General features: G+C 44.1%; 1 protein-coding gene across 1 annotated transcript in view; it reads right to left on the reverse strand.

Moving 5' to 3' along the window:
* Positions 1–460: 460 nt before the first annotated feature.
* Positions 461–21,419, reverse strand: part of MID1 (midline 1) — a 677,015-nt gene continuing 656,056 nt past the window's right edge. Inside the window, exon 10 of the mRNA XM_033420201.2 lies at positions 461–791. Within this exon, the coding sequence (XP_033276092.2) occupies position 791 (1 nt within the window). The 3' untranslated portion in view covers positions 461–790. The remainder of the gene's footprint in view (positions 792–21,419) is intronic.

A 21,419-nucleotide genomic window follows, 5' to 3' on the forward strand; every position in this document is an offset into this window, starting at 1 on the left:
GCATTGTAGGATGTTTAGCAGCATCTCTGGTCTCTACCCACTAGATGCCAGTATCACCCCCTCCCCAGGATGCGACAGCCAAAAACGTCTCCAGACACTGCAAAAGTCCTGTATCCTCTGGGGGATAAAATCACTCCAAAATGAGAACCACTGGTTTAACTCAATCTCCCTGATGTAGCATCAAGCATATAAAATTGTCCTTGGGGTCCAGCCTGTGTTTTCACTTCCTGCATGAGACCATCTTGTAATGAGTTTCTCTTTACTTGAGGAATTGAAATGGGAGCTGTGTCTAATTTATCATGAATTCTGTTTCATGGAAAATAGAGTTTATTACCATGTTGGCAACAGTGGCTGAATTCTCTACTCGCGATCTCTGGATCCCAATTGGTATGAAGAAGGTACCCGTGTTTTCAAGTGAAGAGAGCAGAATATAAAGGAGTGACTCTCTCTTCCCTCCCCCCCTCCCCCCATCTCTTCTGGATCGACATCTTCATAACCTTGAGCCTGAGGTAGATAAACCAGTGTTTTCTCTGCTTGTGGGGTCATGAGCATAGTTTTTGTTTTCCTTTGTGCCATTCTTTATTTTCATAACGTCCTGCGATAAACATATATCATTTTTCAAAAGTCAGATAAAAATTCCTTTAAAAAATGAAGTCACTAATCCATGCTGAGATTTCTAGCTGAGGTTAACAGTTTCTTTGGACGATGTGAGACTTAGCTTTCTGATCAGAACACTGATGCCATTGTAGCTGCAACGGTGAAACTTCTTACGGAGAGCTTGACGGGCAGATCTAGGAAAATAATATCTATTACTTAATCATGAAAATAAAATTAGAAGCAATGTCCTGAAAATTAGAGGTGCCAGGGACCTGGAAAAATAAACATCCCACCGCCAGTTTCGAGTTATTGAATATTTTCATTAAAGAACAATGGAGGACAGGAACAGCAGTTGCTTTGAATTACATGCTATTTGGGACCAGCAACAGTGGATTAACGAGGTTTTACTATGTTTCAGATGTTTGTCAATCATTGATTGTCAGCATTCGTATCTACATATGCTTACCAGGCTTTAGGGGCACGAGGTCTTCGAGACAGAGGTTATGTCTTTTACCGATTCTGTACAAGGCCAGACCACACTGGAGAGCCCTAATATGTTGGCAGGGTATGTTGACCATTGATAACAGCGTGCGGACTATTTAGCTCAGAATCCCAAGGCCAAGGTGGAAACAGCCTGGGAACAATGCCTGCAAAAGCTTTTTATGACTAAAAAGCCCCAAGCAAGCATATAGCTTTCCCAATCGCAGAGGCACTTGGCTCCAGCCTGTCATTAAAATGTGGGCACGGACCCAGCCCCGGGTCCCAGAAAGCAGCCCCCTTCCAGGCTCAGGAGCAGGCTGCCCCTGACAGAGCAGGAAGCCCTGGCCGCGGGCCCCCTGGAAGCCGAGAAGCCTCCTGAGTGGCCCAGACGCCAGCGCCGGCCTGTAGAAGTTGGAGAAGTGATGGCTTTCAGGCTGGGGCCCGCAGAAGCAGAATTCCCCAATTCCCAGCCAAAGAACATAATCCTGAAGTTGAAAAACAAATGGCATTCATACGAACTGAGCCCAACAGTTCCCTTTCTCCGTTGGAAAGGAAATAGTTGGGAGATGGTTGTGGACAAACAGTACACAGGGCCACACTCCTTCCTTCCTTCTTCCGGCAGAAGCTTGAGGAAACTCCGCTCAGAGTTAACAAGGTCAGAAGGTTCTGTCTGCCGGTCCCTCTGAGTGGCAGCACCCTCCATGGGGCTCCCTACACCATCATGACAGATTTCCTTTGGTTCTGAATTTTTGTTTAGCTTCTGGTTCTTTGACTGATGGAAGCAATTGGATTTCTTAACCAGAATTAAGTCGTTAAGTCCCTTATTGCACAAGGGAGGAAACGTTCTCAAGTAATTTTCATTCAGATGAAATGGGGGTAAAGCGGTCTTGAAATAGAAGGAAAGAATTAAAATAGTAACTATTCCCAGGTATGTTTTTCTCCCGTAGGAAACAGTGGTTTAAAGTTTATGGAGCAGGTTAATGAGTTGGCGAACCTTGCCTGTTGGCCCATGTCCTAAAATAAGACTTTTTAAACACACTTCAAAAATATACAACACTTCTCATTAATGGCCGATAAAGAATTAGGTCTTGAATCAGGATGTAAAGGCAGAATGATTCATATAATAATATGTAGCAGAAATGGGGTTTTTCAGAAATGAAAATTTTCATTGATTACGTGATTCCCAGAAGCATTTGGATGTTTATTTTGCTTTGCTTTTTTTGTGTCCGTCTTTATTTTTCAAAAATTTCGTTAATAAATATATATTACTAGACTGGAGAAAACAGACTAAATTTGAGAGTTGACAACTTGATGTGATATAAAGAGGACCTTTCAAGAAGTGGAGTTTCCTTCAAACATCTGTAGAAGGGGAAAAAACAAGTTTTTTTGGCTTTGCTTGAAGGCGGGGTGATGGATTGGGGGACCTTTATGCTTGTTGTTTTATTCTAATTCTGTTTCTCCTTCATGGCTCCAAAGCAGAAACGTTTGTTCCCTTTTCTAATATTAAGTTAATAGGGATTAAGTGAGCATCTACGGACTCATCGTCATTGGTTATTTTCTCTTGCTGTCAGTTTTTATTCCGCTATATCTATTGTATCACCTAAACCAGCGCATCACTTCCTTTTGTTCTGCGTGAGATGCTGGATCCTGGAAGCACCACCCATCTCTGTGTTATATGGCAACAAATGAGAGTGAGTTAGGCCAACCATCACTTGAATAAATTCTTTAGCACTCGTAACAAATTTGAATTGTGTACTGCATGAATCTAACATTGATGTCCTCCTTTTCTTTTTTCCTTCACTTATTTCCCTTCCTCCCTCTCTCTCTCCCCTTTTCTCCCCTGATCTCCTTCTCTCTCCCTTCTTGTCTCCCTTCCCTTCTTCCTGCTCCTTCTGTCCCTCCCTCAATCTGTCCTTTCCTTCCTCCTTCCTTCCTTCCCCCTTTTTTTTTTTTTTTTTTTAGTAAATATCCTAAACCGTGTTAGGTACCAGAGATATTAAAAAGTAATGATTAAGCGCAACCCCTCCCTTCAGGGAACTTACACTCCAACAGAGGAAAAAATCCTTTGGAGGGGGAAAAAAAAGGGAGGGGGAGGGGTGAGAAAAAATCCCTCAGGGGAAAGCAGAAATTTGTGGATTCTTCTGAGCTGTGGAAGGAAGGAAGGAAGGACAGAAAGAAAAGATATGATAGCCATACTTTTTTTTTAATTGAAGTACAGTTGATTTACAGTGTTGTGTTAGTTTCAGGTGTACAGCAAAGCGATTGTTACATGTCTGTATTTATTCTTTTTCAGATTATTTTCCTTTATAGGTTATTACAAAATATTGAGTGTAGCTCCCTGTGCTATACAGTAGGTCCTTGTTGTTTATCTATTTTATATATAGTAGTGTGTATATGTTAATCCCAAACTCCTAATTTGTCCCTCCTCCCTCTTTTCCAAAGTATATAATAGCTATACTTTGGAGCAGCCGTATCCTTTCCAAAAGCAGTCTCATAGAATTACTGTTCTATGCAGAATATGTCTCCAGGTTTATGTCCCATTTGTTTATTTTTGCTTTTATTTCCTTTGCTTTAGGAGATGGATCCTAAAAAATATTGCTATGATTTATGTCAAAGAGTGTTCTGCTTATGTTTTCCTCTGGGAGTTTTATCGTTTCTCGTCTTACGTTTGGATCTTTGATCCATTTTGAGTTTGTTTATTTTTTATGAATTTATTTTATTATTTTTGGCTGCATGGATCTTTGTTGCTGCACGCGGGCTTTCTCTAGTTGTGGCGAGCGGAGGCTACTCTTCGTTGTGGTGCGCGGGCCTCTCATTGTGGTGGTTTCTCTTGTTGCAGACCACAGGCTCTAGGTGCACAGGCTTCAGTAGTTGTGGCTCGCGGGCTCTAGGGCGCAGGCTCAGTAGTTGTGGCTCAAGGGTTTAGTTGCTCCGTGGCACGTGGGATCTTCCCGGACCAGGGCTTGAACCTGTGTCCTCTGCATTGGCAGGCGGATTCTTAACCACTGCGCTACCAGGGAAGCCCTGAGTTTATTTCTGTATACGGTGTTAGAGAATATTCTAGTTTCATTCTTTTACATGTAGCTGTCCAGTTTTCCCAGCACCACTTACTGAAGAGACTGTCTTTTCTCCATTGTATATCTTTGCCTCCTTTGTCATAGATTAATTGACCGTAAGTGTGTGAATTTACTTCTGGACTCTCTATTCTGTTCCATTGATCTATGAGTCTGTTTTTGTGCCAGTACCATGCTGTTTTGATGACTGTAGCTTTGTAGTATAGTCTGAAGACAGGGCGTGTGATTCCTCCAGCTCTATTCTTCTTTCTCAAGTTTGCTTTGACTATTTAGGGTCTTTTATGTTTCCATACAAATTTAAAAAAATGCTTGTTCTAGTTCTGTGAAAAATGCCATTGGTATTTTGATAGGGATGGCATTGAATCTGTAGATTGCCTTGGGTAGTATGGTCGCTTTAACAATATTCTTCCAATCCAAGAACACAGTGTATCTTTCCATCTGTGTGTGTCATCTTCAGTTTCTTTCATCAGTGTCTCATACCTTTTGGAGTATAGGTCTTTTGCCTCATTAGGTAGGTTTATTCTTAGGTATGTTATTCTTTTTGATGTGATGGTAAGTGGGATCATTTCCTTAATTTCTCTTTCTTGATAGTTCATTGTTAGTGTATAGAAATGCAACAGATTTCTGTATATTAATTCTCTATCCTGCAACTTTACCAAATTCATTGATGAGCTCTAGTGGTTTTCTGGTGGCAACTTTAGGGTTTTCTATGTATAGTATCATGTCGTCTGCAAACAGTGACAGTTTTACTTCTTCCTTTTCAGTTTGTATTCTTTTTATTTCTTTTTCTTGTCTGATTGCTATGGCTAGGACTTCCAGTACTATGTTGAATAAAAGTGGTGAGAGTGGGCATCACAGTCTTGTTCCTGATCTTAGAGGAAATGCTTTCAGCTTTTCACTGTTCGGTATGGTGTTAGCTGTGGGTTTGCCATTGACGGCCTTTCTTATGTTGTGATATGTTCCCTCTATGCCCCCTTTCTGGAGAGGTTTTATCATAAATGAATGTTGAACTTTGTCAAAAGCTTCTTCTGCATCTATTGAGATGATCATATATATTTTTTGGTTTTATTGAAGTATAGTTAATTTACAGTGTTGTGTTAATTTCTTCTGTACAGTACAGAAATTCAGTGTTATATGTATATTCTTTTTCGTATACTTTTCCATTATGGTTTGCCACAGGATATTGAATGTAGTTCCCTGTGCTATACAGTAGGACCTTGTTGTTTATCCATCCTGTGTATAATAGTTTGCCTCTGCTAATCCCAAGCTCCCATTCCTCCCCTCCCCTCCCCCAGCCCCCTTGGCAACCACAAGTCTGTTCTCTATATCTGAGTCTGTTTTTGTGTCATAGATATGTTGATTTGTATTGTATTTTAGATTCTGCAAATAAGTGATACCATATGGTATTTGTCTTCTCTTTCTGACTCCTCTTTAGTATGATAATCTCTAGGTCCATTCATGTTGCTGCAAATGGCAAAATTTCATTGTTTTTGATAGCTGAGTCATATTCCATTGTGTGTGTGTGTGTGTGTGTGTGTGTGTGTGTGTGTGTGTGTGTATACACACAACATCTTCTTTAGCCATTCTTCTTTCGATGGACATTTAGGTTGTTTCCATGTCTTGGCTATTGTGAATAGTGCTGCTGTGAACATAGGGGTGCATGTACCTTTTGAATTATAGTTTTGTCCAAATATATGCCCAGGAGTGGGATTGCTGGATCATATGGCAATTGTATTTTTAGTTTTTTGAGAAGCCTACATACTGTTTTCCACAGTGGCTGCACCAATTTACATTCCTGCCAACAGTGTAAAAGGGTTTCCTTTTCTCCACACCCTCTCCAGCACTGTTTGTAGACTTTTTAAGGATGGCCGTTCTGACTGGTGTGAGGTGGTTCCTCCTTGTAGTTTTGATTTGCATTTCTCTAATAATTAGTGATGTTGAGCATCTTTTCATGTGCCTCTTGGCCACCTGTATGTCTCCTTTGGAGAATTGTCTATTTAGGTCTTTTGCCCATTTTGGGGGTTGTTTGTTTTTTTGTTGTTGAGTTGTATGAGCTGTTTGTATACTTTGGAAATTAATGCCTTAAGTCGCATTATTTGCAAATATTTGGAAATTAATGCCTTAAGTCACGTTATTTGCAAATATTTGCTCCCATTCCACAGGTTGTCTTTTCATTTTGTTTATGGTTTCCTTTGCTGTGCAAAAGCTTGTAAATTTGGTTAGGTCCCATTTGTTTATTTTTGTTTTTATTTCTATTGCCTTGAGAGACTGACCTAAGAAAACATTGGTACAATTGATGTCAGAGAATGTTTTGTCTATGATCTCTTCTAGGAGTTTTGTGGTGTCATATCTTATGTTTAAGTCTTTAAGCCACTTTGAGTTTATTGTTGTGCATGGTGTGAGGGTGTGTTCTAACTTCATTGGTTTACATGTGGCTGTCCAACTTTCCCAGCACCACTTGCTGAAGAGACTTTTCCCATTGAATATTCTTGCCTCCTTTGTCGAACATTAATTGACTGTAGGTGTGTGGGTTTATTTCTGCACTCTGTTCTGATCCCTTGATCCGTATGTCTGTTTTTGTGCCAATACCACACTGTTTTGGTTACTGTACTTTGTTGTATTGTCTGAAGTCTGGGAGGGTTATGCCTCTTGCTTTGTTCTTTTCCCTTAGGATTGCTTTGGCTATTCGGGGTCCTTTATGGCTTCATATAAATTTTAGGATTATTTGTTCTAGTTATGTAAAAAAAAAATGTCATGGGTAATTTGATAGGGATTGCGTTAAATCCATAGATTTAAATCCATAGATTGCATTTAACAATATTTATTGCATTTAACAATATTAATTCTTGCAATCCAAGAGCATGGGATATCTTTCCGTTTCTTTGAATCATCTTTAATTTCCTTCATTAATGTTTTGTAGTTCTCAGCATATAAGCCTTTTACCTCCTTGGTGAGGTTTATTCCTAAGTATTTTAGTTTTTGATGTGATTTTATTTTTATTTATTTGGCTGCACTGCGCAGCTTGCAGGATCTCAGTTCCCCCACCAGGGGTTGAACCCAGGCCACAGCACTGAAAGTGCTGAATCCTAACCACTAGACCACCAGGGAACTCCCTTGATGTCATTTTAAAAGGAATTGTTTGTTTACATTCCCTTTCTGATATTTCATTGTTAGTGTAAAGAAATGCAACTGATTTCTGTACATTAGTCTTGTATCCTGCTACCTTGCTGAATTCGTTGATCAGTTCTAGTAGTTTTTGTGTGGAGTCTTTAGGGTTTTCTACATATAATATTATGTCATCTGTGTATAATGACAATTTTACCTCTTCCCATCAATTTGAGTACATATTTCTGTGGTATCAGTTGTGATTTCTCCTCTTTCATTTCTTATTTTGTTTATTTGGGTCTCCTCTCTTTTCTTCTTGGTGAGCCGGTCAGCGGTTTGTCAATTTTGTTTACCCTTTCAAAGAACGAGCTCTTGGTTTTACTGACTTTTTTTCTATTGCTGTTTAAATCTCTGTTTTACTTATTTCCTCTGACCTTTATTATCTCCTTCCTTCTGCTGACTTTAGGTTTTGTTTGTTTGAGGTTTTTCTTATTTCCAGAAGAAGGCCTGTATCACTATGAACTTCCCTCTAAGAACTGCTCTTGCTGCATCTCATAGATTTTGTATGGTTGTGTTTTTATTGTCGTTTGCCTCTAGGTATTTTTAAATTTCTTTGGCTTCATCATTGACCCATTGGTTTTTTAGTAGCATGTTGTTTAGATGTAATTGTTTTCTTTCTCATTTCTTTTTCTGTGGTTGATTTCTAGTTTCATGCCATTGTGGTCAGAAAAGATGCCTGAAGTAATTTCTATACTCTTAAATTCGGTGAGGCTTGTTTTGGACCCTAGTATGTCGTCAATCCTAGAGAATATTCCATGTGCACTCGAAATGTGTATTCTGCTTTTTTTTGGATGTAATGTCCTGAAGATAACAATTAAGTGTAACTGCTCTATTGTGTTATTTAGAATCTCTGTTGCCTTATTGATTTTCTGTCTCAAAGATATGTCCATTGATGTGAGTGGGGTGTTAAAGTCTCCTACAATTACTGTATTCCTGTCAATTTCTCCTTTTATGTCTGTTAGTATTTGTTTTATGTATGTGGGTGCTCCTATATTGGGTGCATATATGTTAATGAGTATAATATCCTCTCCTTGTATTGATCCTTTTATCATTATATAGTGTCCTTCTTTATCTTTCTTTATAACCTTTGTTTTGAAGTCTATTCTGTCTGATATGAGTATTGTGACCCCTGCTTTCTTGTCATTTCCCTTTGCATGAAATATCTTTTTTCCATCTCTTCACTTTATGTGTGTCCCTTGCCCTAAAGTGGGTCTCTTGTAGGCAGCATATTGTAGGCTCTTGTTTTTTTTTTTTATTCAATCTGCCACTCTGTGTCTTTTGATTGGAGCCTTTAGTCCCTCGACATTTAAGGTAATTATTGATAGATATCTATTTATTGACATTTTAAACCTTGTTTTCCCATTGATCTTATATTTCTTCTTTGTCCCTTTCTTTTTTGTTTTTCCTTTTGTGGCTTGATGATTTTTGTTGTATTATGCTTTTGTTCTCTTCTTTTTGTTTTCTGTGAATCTATTGTATGTTTTTGATTTATGGTTGCCCTATTTTTTAAGTATGTTAACCCCTCTATATCTACTTGCTTTAGACTGGTAGTCATATAGGCTCAAACACATTCTAGAAAAAAATATCTACCTTCTCTTACTCTCCTCCCTGACATTTTATGATTTTTTTTTTACATTTTATGATTTTGATGTCCTCTTTTGCATCTTCATGTTCATCCTTTTGCTATTCATTGTGGTTATCATTGCTTTCACAGAAATTTTTTGATTTTTTAAAAAAAATCTGTGTACTGGCTTATTTAAGTGATTTACTTTCCAATTGTGATCTTCCCTTTCCTCCATATTCTTACTTCTTTTCTATTTAGAGAAGATCTTTTAATATTTCCTTTAGGATAGGTTTAGTACTGCTGTATTCTTTTAGTTTTTGCTTGTGTGAGAAATTCTTTGTCTCTCCTTTCATTCTAAATGGTAATCTTTCTGGGTAGAGTATCCTAGGTTGCAGATTTTTTCCCTTTCGGGACTTTGAATATCTCTTGCCACTCCCTTCTGGCCTGCAACGTTTCTGTAGAGAAATCAGCTGATAGACTTATGGGGGTTCCCTTGTAATTAACTCTTTGTTTTTCTCTTGCTGCCCTTAGAATCCTCTCTTTATCTTTAACTTTTGCCATTTTTATTATAATATGTCTTGGTGTAGGTCTGTTTGGGTTTATCTTGTTCAGAACCTTCTGTGCTTCCTGTATCTGGATATGTGTTTCCTCCTTTAGGTTTGGGAAGTTTTCAGCCATAATTTCTTCAAATACATTTTCAATCCTCTTTTCTCTTTCTTTTCCTTTTGGAACCCCTATTATGCATACATTGGCACACTTTCTATTATCCCATAGGTCTCTTATATTGCTTTCATTTTTTTTTTCATTTGGGTTTCTGCTGTTGTTCTAATTGGGTGATTTCCATTATTTTATCTTCCAGATCACTTATTCATTCTGCTATTCATAGCCTTTATTTTTTATTTTAAAAATATTTATTTATTTGGCTGTGCTGGGTCTCCGTTGTGGCACACAGGATCTGCGTTGCAGTGTGCGGGATCTTCACTGCCATGTGCTGGATCTTCAGTTGCGGCATGCGGAATCTTTAGTTGCAGCATGAGGAATCTTTAGTTGTGGCATGTGGAATCTTTAGCTGCGGCATGTGGGATCCAGTTCCCTGACCAGGGATCGAACCCGGGCCCCCTGCCTTGGGAGCGTGGAGTCTTAACCGCTGGGCCACCAGGGAGGTCCCTATTCATAGCCTTTATTTCAGCTTTCTTCTCTTCAAATGAATTCGCTAATTTTTCTTGGCTCCTCCTTATAGCTTCTAGTTCTTTTTACAGTAGTCTGCATTTATGTCAATAGCCTTTCTTCATTCCTTCAGTATTTTCATTATCTCCTTTTTGAACTCGGTGTCTATTAGACTGAAGAGGTTTGTTTCATTGTTTGTTCTTCGAGGGGAATTCTCTTGATCTTTTATTTGGATGTGGTTCCTCTGCTTCTTCATTTTACTTGTATTTCTCTTGCTCTTTGAGTTTAGAAATAATTCTATACTGTGGTCTTGGAGGGCTATCTTTATGTGGGAATGTCCCTGTGTAGCCTGCGTGGATTTGATATTTTTTGGCGTGAGGGCTGTTTTCAGTATGGATTCCTGCCGCCGCTTTCCTCCGTGTGTGCTGGCCATTGACCTCTTGGTAGGTGTGACTGGTGTTACGGATATTGAGTGGGGCATCCTCTTTGCTCTGTGGTTGTCACTGCCCTGTCAGGGGCAGGGTCTGCTCCCTAGTTGCTGGAGTGGAAGCCCCCAGGTCTGTTTCTGAGCTACAGTTCTGATCTGCATGTGAGGCAGGTGGGATTGGAGGGCTCCCACTGGGAGAGGAGCCACTGAGTGTTCCTCCGCTGGAGCTGTTCACCTGTGAGCGTGCTCTGTCGTGTCACTGTTCGCCCATCATGCGGGCTCACAAAGCACACTGTGGTTGCCATTGCCCTCGGCCCCACCTCAGTCGTGGGGGTGCCGGCAGTTGGCCCTGGTGTCTCTCAGGCACTGTTTGCACCAGGCCACCAGGACAGATCCACTGAAGTCAGGTCCAAGGACTGCAGTTATCATGCACCTGGACCTGCTGTGGGAGCTGTGGAGGCAGCTCAGACTCTGGCCCAGCCCAGCCCCCATGTGTACGCACCCACAAAGCCCCCAGCTGCTAAGGTCAGACCTGTCCCAGCCACAGGAGCACCTGTTGTCCATTCGGATGCTCCACAGGTGATGAATTTGCAAAGCCGTCAGTGGAGGTATAGATCAGTGGTTCACACAGCCCAGGAGAGATTTCAGCTCCGCTTCCTAAGTTGCACAGCCCCTGGGGCTCAGCTGTAATTTCAGCCCCACCACTGCATGTGGGCAACCCACCAGTGTCTGCTCCTGGGGCTGCCAAGGAGGTGGCCGGGGCATGAGAGCCTGCCCAGGTGGGAGCCTCTCCTGGAGCCTGCAGAGGCAGGGATTGGCACGTGGCGAAAGAGGCTGCTATGGTCGCCCCGCCCCTCCCTTTGCATGCCGCTTAACAAGGGTGCTCCGTTTCTGTGGCGGCCTGGGCTGCTTCTGAGAACACTCCCCACTGTGGTGCCCCACACTCCAGCCCCTTCAGGCTGTCTCCATGCAGCCAACAGCAGTCCTCTTCCCAGGTCTGTCCTCTAAACCCCAAGTTCCAGCACTCAGCCCCCACCCATACCAGAGGACACGCGTCTCAGGCTGGGGCGTGCAGGATGGTGGCACGGACCTTCCGTGTAGGTCTCTCTCTCTGTCCTGCCTGCTGCCAGCCAGTTGTTGTGCTCTCCTCTAATCCTCAGAAGCTCCTTTTCTGTCCCAGCTGATCTCCGCACTGGTGAGGGGGCTTCCCAGGGTGCGGGAACCTTTTCTCTCCTTTAGCTCCCTCCCAGGGGTGCAGATTCCATCCCAATTGCTCTTTTTTTTTTTTTTTTTTTTTTTCTTTCTCACACCCGGGTATGTGGAGATCTTTCTTGTCCTTTCAGGTGTTTGAAGTCTTCTGCTTTTGTTCAGTAGGTGTTCTGTGAGAATTGTTCCATTTGTAGATATATTCTTGAGGTATTTGTGGAAAGAGGTGAGTCCCACTTCCTACTATGCCGTCTTGATTTCTCTGCTGACCATATGGTTTTTATTCTTCAATTTGTTAATGTGGTGTATCACATTGATTGATTTATGGATATGGAAAATTCTTGCCTCCCTGGGATAAATCCCATTTGATCATGGTGTATGATCTTAATGTCTTGAATTTGGTTTGCTAATATTTTGTTGAGGATTTTTACATCTATGTTTATCAGTGATATTGGCCTGTAATTACCTTTTTTGTGATACCTTTGTCTGGTTTTGGTATCAGTGTGATGCTGGCCTCATAGAATGAGTTCAGAAGTGTTCCTTTCTCTTTACTTTTTTGGAATAGTCTGAGAAGGATAGGTGTTAACCCTTCTCTAAATGTTTGGTGGAACTCACTGTGAAGCCATCTGGTCCTGCACTTTTGTTTGTTGGGAGTTTTAAAATTACTGATTCAGTTTCATTCACGTTAGTTGGTCTGTTCATATTTTCTATTTCTTCTTGGTTCAGTCTTGGGAGGTTGTACCTTTCTAAGAATTTGTCCATTTCTTCAAGGTTGTCCATTTTATTGGCGTATAGTTGTTCGTAGTAGTCTCTTAAGGTCCTTTGTATTTCTGTGGGGTCAGTTGTGACTTGTCCTTTTTCATTTCTGATGTGATAGATGTGGTCCATCACCCTTTTTTTCTTGATGACTCTGGCTAAAGGTTTATCAATTTTGTTTATCTTTTCAAAGAACCAGCTTTTAGTTTTATTGATCTTTTCTCTTGTTTTTTTAGTCTCTATTCCATTTATTTCTGCTCTGATCTTTATGATTTCTTTCCTTCTAGTAACTTTGGGTTTTGTTCGTTCTTCTTTCTCTAGTTCCTTTAGATGTAAGGTTAGATTGTTTATTTGAGATTTTCCTTGTTTCCTGAGGTAGGCTTGTATCACTATAAACTTCCTTCTTAGAAGTGCTATTGCTGAGTTCCATAGGTTTTGGATCATCATGCTTTCATTTTCATTTGTCTCTAGGTATTTTTAAATGTCTTCTTTGATTTCTTCAGTGATACATTTGTTGTTCAGTAGCATATTGTTTAGCTTCGATGTGTTTGTGGTTTTTTGCATTTTTTTCTTATAGTTGATTTCTAGCCTCATAGCACTGTTGGTCAGAAAAGATGGTTGATACGATTTCAGTTTTCTTAAATTTACCGAGGCTTGTTTTGTGGCCTTGCATGTGATCTATCCTGGAGCATGTTCCTTGTGCACTTGAAAAAATGTGTATTCTGCTACTTTTGGATGAATGGAGAAGTGGCCTTCTTTAGGACACGTCCTGTGCTTCCCAGTAGTGCACTCCCCTCTCGTCACCCAAGCTATATGCTTTAGGGGTTTCCCCTGTGAGGGCTGATGAGTCCTTCTGTTGTGGTGGGCTATGTGGGTGACCTGGTAGGCTTGGGTAGCTCCTAATCCAGTTGGTTGCCAGACCCTGCCTTGTGTGGAGGCTGCCGGGTCATGAGGAAGCTGACTGTGGAAACCCAGGGGATTCCAGGGCTAGTGCTGGCTCACTGGTGGGTAAAGCCAGCTCCTGGAGTTATTGCTGGACTACTTGCAGGCAGAGCTGTGTCCTGGAGTTTGGCTGCAGGGCCCAGGCGATCCCAGAGCTGGTGTCAGATCACTGGTGGCGAGGGGGCAGTTGCTGAGACAGTTGTGTACAGGGTCCAGGGTGTCCTGAAGCTTACGTTGGCCTGCTGGTAGGCAGGGACAGGTCTTAGCTGGTCCCTGGGCAGGGTCTGGCCTACGGTGGGCAGGCTGGGTCTGTAGGCTGCAGCCTTATAGTCTTGCTGCGTCTGGTATGTGCACCCTGGCGGGTGAGGCTGGTCTGGAGGCTAATGCAAGCTTCCTAGAGGGCAGAGCTACTGCCTGCCTGTTGGTGGGTGGAGCTGGGTCCTGGCCCTCTGGTGGGCAGGGCTGTGGTTTTTTTTTTTGTTTTTACATCTTTATTGGAGTTAATTGCTTTACAATGGTGTGTTAGTTTCTGCTTTATAACAAAGTGAATCAGTTATACGTATACATACGTCCCCATATCTCTTCCCTCTTGCGTCTCCCTCCCTCCCACCCTCCCTATCCCACCCCTCCAGGTGGTCACAAAGCACCGAGCTGATCTCCCTGTGCTATGCGGCTGCTTCCCACTAGCTAGCTATTTTACATTTGGTAGTGTATCTATGTCCATGTCTCTCTCTTGCTTTGTCACAGCTTACCCTTCCCCCTCCCCATATCTTCAAGTCCATTCTCTAGTAGGTCTGTGTCTTTATTCCTGTCTTACCCCTAGGTTCTTCATGACATTTTTATTTAACTTCCATATATATGTGTTAGCATATGGTATTTGTCTTTCTCTTTCTGACTTACTTCACTCTGTATGACAGACTCTAGGTCTATCCACCTCATTACAAATAGCTCAATTTCATTTCTTTTTATGGCTGAGTAATATTCCATTGTATATATGTGCCACATCTTCTTTATCCATTCATCCGATGATGGGCACTTAGGTTGCTTCTATCTCCAGGCTATTGTAAATAGAACTGCCGTGAACATTTTGGTACATGACTCTTCTTGAATTATGGTTTTCTCAGGGTATATGCCCAGTAGTGGGATTGCTGGGTCCTGTGTTTAAGGGCTATGTCTAGAGGCGGCTGTGGGCTCAGAAAGTCTTTAGGCAGCCTGTCTCCTGATGAGTGGGGCTGTGTCCTACTCAGTTAGTTGCTTGGCCTGAGGTGTCAGCGCTGGTGCCTACCAGCTGTTGGGTGGTACCAGGTCTTGGCACTAATGAGCTAGAGGGAGGATCCCACCATGGTGCCCTCGTGCACCAGTGTCCACGTGGTAGAAACTCCCCAGAATGGCTGACACCAGGGTCTCTGCCCCCAGGGTTATCTACAGGCACCCCCCACCCCTGCCTCTCCAGGAAACTCTCTAAGACCAGCAGGTGGGTCTGGCCCGGGCTCTTATCAAAATAGTGCTTTTGCCCTGGGTCCCGGTGCATTTGAGATTTTGTGTTCCCCCTTTAAGAGTGAAGTCTCTATTTCCTCCAGTCGTTTGGGACTCCTGAAATTAAGCCCTGCTGGCCTTCAGAGGCAAATGCTCTGGGGCCTCATCTTCCTGATGCAGGACCCCCAGGCTGGGGAGCCTGACATGGGGCTCAGAACTCTCACTCCTGGGGACTTCCCTGGTGGTGCAATGGTTAAGAATCTGCCTGCCAATGCAGGGGACACGGGTTCAAGCCCTGGTCCGGGAAGATCCCACATGCCGTGGAGCAACTAAGCCCATGCGCCACAACTACTGAGCCTGTGCTCTAGAGCCCGCGAGCCACAACAAGAGAAGCCATCGCAACGAGAAGCCCGCGCACCGCAATGAAGAGTAGCCCCCGCTCGCCGCAACTAGAGAAAGCCCGTGCACAGCAACGAAGACCCAACACAGCCAATAAATAAACAAACAGACAAACTCTCCTGTGGGAGAACCTCTGCACTATAATTATTCTCCAGTTTGTGGGTCACCCACCTGGGTGTATGGGACTTGATTATATCATGAGTCTGCCCCTCCTAGCCATCTTGTTGTGGTTCCTTCTTCTTGTAAAAGTTCTTTTCTGGTAGTTTCCAGTCTGTTTTGTTGATGGTTGTTCTGCAAATCGTTCTGATTTTGGTGTGCCCATGAGAGGAGGTGAGCTCTGGATCTTTCTACTCCGCCATCTTGGCCAATTTCTGTATTTGCATTTTTTGAGGGCTCCAGTTCCAGGAAGAAGAGGGAGATGTTTATTCTTCTGACATTCCTGCCTCCCTCTCTGCCAGTGTAACTGACAGCGCACTGGGCGGGCCCGGGGGTGTCGAGCCAGTGAGCTGGACAATGCCTGCCTATCAACAGACTCCTCACAAGTGACCCAGCGGCCTGGGAGCGGAGGAAGGAATAGAAAATTGGTAGGAAGGTGATGTGAGAAGGTTCCGTGGACAGAAGGGATGTCATCATGATATAGGATGGATGTCACCATTGAAGTGTTCGTTAGGTCACTGGTCCTCAAAGAGGAGTGACTGTGCCCCATCCCCCACCCCGCAGGGCACATCTGGCAGCTGTCTGGAGACGTAGTTGGTTGGCACACCTGGGTCGGGGGTGGTCAGAGGCCAGGGATGTTGCTATACATCCTGCAGTGCACGGGAGAGCCCCGTAACAAGGAACTTTGCAACCCCAGATGTCCATGGTGCCAAGGCAGAGAACTCCTGCTTTAGAGACGGGACAGCCAGAGAAAGGACTGAACGGAGTCGAAACTGGGCATCAGAAGACTTTGTCCACAGGGACTTCCCTGGCGGTCCAGGGGTTAAGACTCCAAGCTTCCACTGCAGGGCACATGGGTTCAATCCCTAGTTGGGGAACTAAGATCCCACATGGTGCTCGGTCCCCCCAAAAAAGAAGACGACGACGACTTTGTCCACGGAACAAGTGAGATGAGGAAGAGAGAGTATATCCGGAAATATACTCAAAAGATACCTGCTTTCCCATCCTGTGTGTCCATGAGGGTGGAAGATTGTACTTGGCAATCTCATTAGACCCTCAGTACATAAGCACACAAAGTTCGTAATATCCTGCGTAAATTGAAAATGAAAACTTGACACCCGGCCTGTAATTAGCGAGAATGAACAACTTCCTCATTTTTACCCAATTCACCAGGGCATTGTAACACTCAGTCATCTCATTTCCTTCCAGAGCTGTAAAGGTGTCATGATTTCAGTCTCCCTGCAGTGGAATTTTTCTGCAACACGGAGCCTGGTCTTTGCACTTTGACGGCTGGGTGTGACAGCATGAAGGGAAATTGTTCGCATTTGTGTCTCGGATGCTGTCTTGAGCGGTGTTGATTTTCCTCCAGTCAGAGCTGTTCCCGAGGACTTCCTGGTTTTAAGCGCAAAAGCCTCAGGAAGAGTGAGCTGCCTTTAAAGGTCAGCTGCCCCAGCACGTACGGTCACTCTGAAATCGTGCAGACGGCAGCCCAGAGCAGTGCTTCTGTGCTGATCCAGGAGTATCTCTGGCCTGGTTCCCTGCAGGGAGTGGGAGGCCTGTGGCATTTCTCTGGGCGATCCTCCATGCCCGGGATATCTCCCCGTAGCCATCTGTGAGAACGACTGGACTCTCATCTGTTGCTCAATAGATGTTTGCGTTGTTCAAGCACCTCCACCAAGAAAAGATGGATTGACTTGGAAATTTTAGAAATACATGTATTTCGGAGCCTAGAAATGAAGTCCAGGAGGGAGCAGCTGGCCTTACGTTTTTGGCACCGAGTCCAGCAGCATTGCTTAATGAGAGCTGCCCGTCTAGCAGGATCGAGGGCCCGGGCTCTGCAGGCTGGTTGGCCCCGTGAACTCTGGGGTTGAGGGTTCACGCCCTGGCGCTTCTGCTTCCAGTCAATCATTTGAAAGTTGCAAACGTCCTCCTACCAGCAACCTTCTCCATTTCAGGATGTCCTGAGTGCCAGGTCCGGAATGCGGGGAGAGGGCAAGTGGCAACCGATAACAGGTGCTGCGATTGGGACGCCCCGCCCTCCTTTCTCTGTGTGTACCAAGTCCCCAGGGGCTGAAGGGCAGAGGCCTTGAGTGGGCTCATTGGTCCATGATGAGCGCTAGACATTTATTCTTGTTTGCGTCTCTTGCTGCTTCTGAACCTGGCCTCGTCCAGAGGGATTTGCCCCAAGGCCTGACATAGGGATTTAAACCAGGAATAGTCATCTCTGTCATCATCTACGGGAACTTATCTATTGGAGTAACAGACTCCAAAATGCAGTAGGCCCAAGCAAAATGCATAGCCTTTGGATAGGTTTGCCCCAAATTTGCCAATTCCAGATCCTGTATTCCTCAACTAACCCTGTCCTGACTCCCACTTTCATTCTTCTGGGGGTGGGGTGGTGAACTGTTGGCTCCTAGGAAATGTTCCTTGCTTGGAAGTCTCCTTGGTCTGCTGTTAATAAAGGTACCCCAGCTTTCTTTGGGTGAGTGTTCGTGTGCTGTGTCTTTGACCATCTGTACTGGAGGAACTGTTGAGGCTGTGTCGCCTGCTCGCTCACCTTGTCTAGGTGATACCCTAGAGCTCATCTTATTTGCACGTGGATCGTCTTAGAGTGTGGGATGAGCTGAGCCATTAAGAATTATATAAGCACAACTTCAGACTTCGCATTCAGGGGTGGGAGCCAGGCGGGAGATGATAAAAGACACTGACGGGCAGATCTACTCGCCCAATTTGGAGGGTTTCTTTTCTGTTGGGTGACCTGAAGCCACTATGAAGACAGGATGGAATTTGCTAGCAGGTAGATTTTCTAGCTTTTATTTTGATATTATCTTTCATCCTGTAGGTATATGTGGTTTCTGCCAATATGAAGCACTTATCCATTGATTTATTTTTAACACAAGTCTTTTAAAGAGAAGAGCTGAAGTCACGCGGGGCGGGGGGGTTAAGAGAAAGTTGCAAGCAGAACACATTCGTGAGACGTTGGAATTCTACGCTAAATACTTCTGCACATACTGTGTGGCACTCGTTGAGCCAAGTCGATCCTGGTCTCAGACTTCAGTAATGTTACAGTCTAGTGGTGGCAAAGAAACAGAAGCAGCAAACAATTTACAGAAAGAAATGCTGAGCTGTAATTATGAACAGAGGCACAGAGTGCTTTGTGAATCAGTTCTAGGGGAACTAGGTTGAGGCAGATGAGGAGAACACTTCACGGGAAATGCTGGTCGAGAAATAATCAAAACTATTAGCAGTAGGTAAGGAGGTTAGGGAAGGGTGGTCCCAGGAGAGGGACAGAGCAGAGCATCGCTACAGCAGCCAGTGTAGCCGGAGTGCAGGGAATAACGGCGAGAATGGTCCAAGATGATGCTCGGGGAATATTCAGGGAGAAGGCCGTGGAGGGTCTCACAGGCACTGTGCAGGAGTTTCATGGAAAGTATCAAGACACGGAACACTCTGAAAAAGTTTAAGTCAGTGTGTGTGGGTCAGAAGCGGGGATAAGAATGGTGGAAGCACGTCGGGGTATGTGTGACGTGATCCCACTTAGACATTACCTTGGCTGCTCCGGGGAATGAGCTGAAAGACAAGATGCAGTATGGGTTACAGGTAGACCGGTTAGCAGGTTATGTCAGTGAGATGTGAAAGCTTGGAGGTTCTGTGCAGGCGTAGGGAGGAGGTCAGTTAGAGCTCTTTAAGAGAGAAAATCAACAGGACTTGGTGACAGACTGGACACGGAGGGTGAGGCAGACATCAAACATGAACGTTTCATTTTTGGTTTGTGAAACTGGCTGGAGACGGCAAGGTTGGGGGGAAGAGACCCCGAGTGCCTTTTTGGACACATTGCATCTGAGGCGCCCCGTAGGCGTCTGGAAGCGATGACCAAGTAACCGGGTCAATATATGGGGCTGAGCTCAGCAGGGAAATGAGAGCTGGAGATAGAGATTTGGGAGGCATCTGCCCAGAGTGGCGAAGGAGGAGACGGCGTGGATGGTGTTGTCTAGGGAGGGATTGAAAAAGAACCGAAGTGGGTTAACATCTCAAAAGCTGCTGTGTGCCGAGATGAGGCCAGACATTCATGGGAATATGTATGGATGCAGGTGACATTGCTGACATCACTGAACACTGTTTGGTAGATGGAAGACACTGAATGCCTGATGCGAGTGAGTGGGGAGGTATGATGAGAAGCGAGGAAACGGAAGCAGAACATCTGAACTGCCCTTTGCGAAGCTTGACGGAAAAGAGGCGGGAGAGAGGGCGCAGAAGCTGAAGGGAGAATAGACTGGGGAAGGGGTGAGATAAGCTTTATTACCTGAAATATTTTACTAAACAACCTTTAATGACCATCATCAAAAATTGAGCTTTGGGGGTTTCCCTGGTGGCGCAGTGGTTGAGAGTCCGCCTGCCGATGCAGGGGACACGGGTTCGTGCCCCGGTCCGGGAAGATCCCACATGCCGCGGAGCGGCTGGGCCCGTGAGCCATGGCTGCTGAGCCTGCACGTCCGGAGCCTGTGCTCTGCAACGGGAGAGGCCGCAACAGTGAGAGGCCCGCGTACCGCAAAAAAAAAAAAAAAAAAAAAAAAAAAAATTGAGCTTTGAGGATAAATAGACCATGCTAAAGAACCAATGTTCATGAAATCATTTTTCTGTCTCTCCTTAATTGGTAATTGGTTTTTGGCCATGACACATTTGCTTGTTAATTGCCATGCTTCCTATTTAATCGTGCCTTTATAATTCTCTTAGAGAACATGGCTGAAAAAGATTCAGAGGGAGACCTGAATTCCTTTCCATAAATCACCCATATTAAGACAGGACAACGACAAGAGAGGTTCTTCCATAAGCCCTTGACCCCATTTTTATTTTACATTCTTGAAAGTACATCCCACAGGGAAAGGGATCTTGCAAGTTCCACGTGTCTCTTTTTATGCTCCTATTATAATCACAAGCAGCTCTCTTCTTCAGCCTATTTTGCTTCTCTAATTTACAAAATAATAATTTGTAAAAGAGGGGAATGGGGGCTACTCTCTGGAGTGTGTGACATGCCCTTCAGGTTGACTTTGAAAAGTGATTAATTACAGCAGCGTCTGTTTCAAAAGTTCAAACTAAATGTACTTCTCAACTCTTACTAAAGGGAATGTATTTTACACCTGTGACTTGTGAAAAGGGCTGATCTAAGTCAAAATTATGAAGGAGGTAAAGCGAATCATTAGAACAGGCACACCCTACTCTGCTGAACGAAAGAATCTTTTAATAGCCCTGTAGCCCTGTCTTAAGCACTCGGTAACGGATTCTCCATGAGTTCTGTGATTGCAGAATTGATGTAATTCAGTGTTGGAAAGGACTTGTGAGCTCAGAGGCCCAGAGCCATGAGGGGACATGGCTGAGTCCCCAGCGAGTGAGGGACAGTTAGACAATGCACTGGAGGTTTCAGGCCGCTGGTCCAGTACTGTATCTGCTGTGGCCAATCACAACATGGGACAAATGTGCCCCGTGCTTGTTTTTGTAAATAAAGTTTTATTGGAACAGAGCCACACCCATTCGTTTACACATCCTCCCTGGCTGCTTTCACTTTCCAGCTGCAGAGCTGAGTAGCTGTCAGACAGTATGGCCTGCAAACCCTAGAACAGCCCCTCTCTGACCTTGACAGAAAAGGGGCCGAGACCTGTGCTGCTAGGTAGCATTGGCTGCCAATCCTGGCCGCACTTGAGAATCACTTCAAACAAAAGCACGGGGTGCTGGGCCACACTCTGGACCTTCTCATCCCATCTTTCAGGACGGGATCCAGAAATTGGCATTTGTTTAAAAAAAAAAAGAAAAAAGAGATTTTCCTGCTCAGCCAGGTTAAGAGTCACTGCGTTACATCGTGCTGCGTCTAAAGCACATGACCTTGAAAAGACACTTCAGGCTATAAGTGCGTGTTTATATGGGATACGAGCCTGGAGAACGCCCTCTAGAGCGGCGTTTCACACACTGTCTGCTAGTATCAGCATCCCCCGGAGGGCTGGTTGGAACTCTGATC

Source organism: Orcinus orca, chromosome X, assembly GCF_937001465.1.
Source record: "Orcinus orca chromosome X, mOrcOrc1.1, whole genome shotgun sequence".
Classification (NCBI taxonomy): domain Eukaryota; kingdom Metazoa; phylum Chordata; class Mammalia; order Artiodactyla; family Delphinidae; genus Orcinus; species Orcinus orca.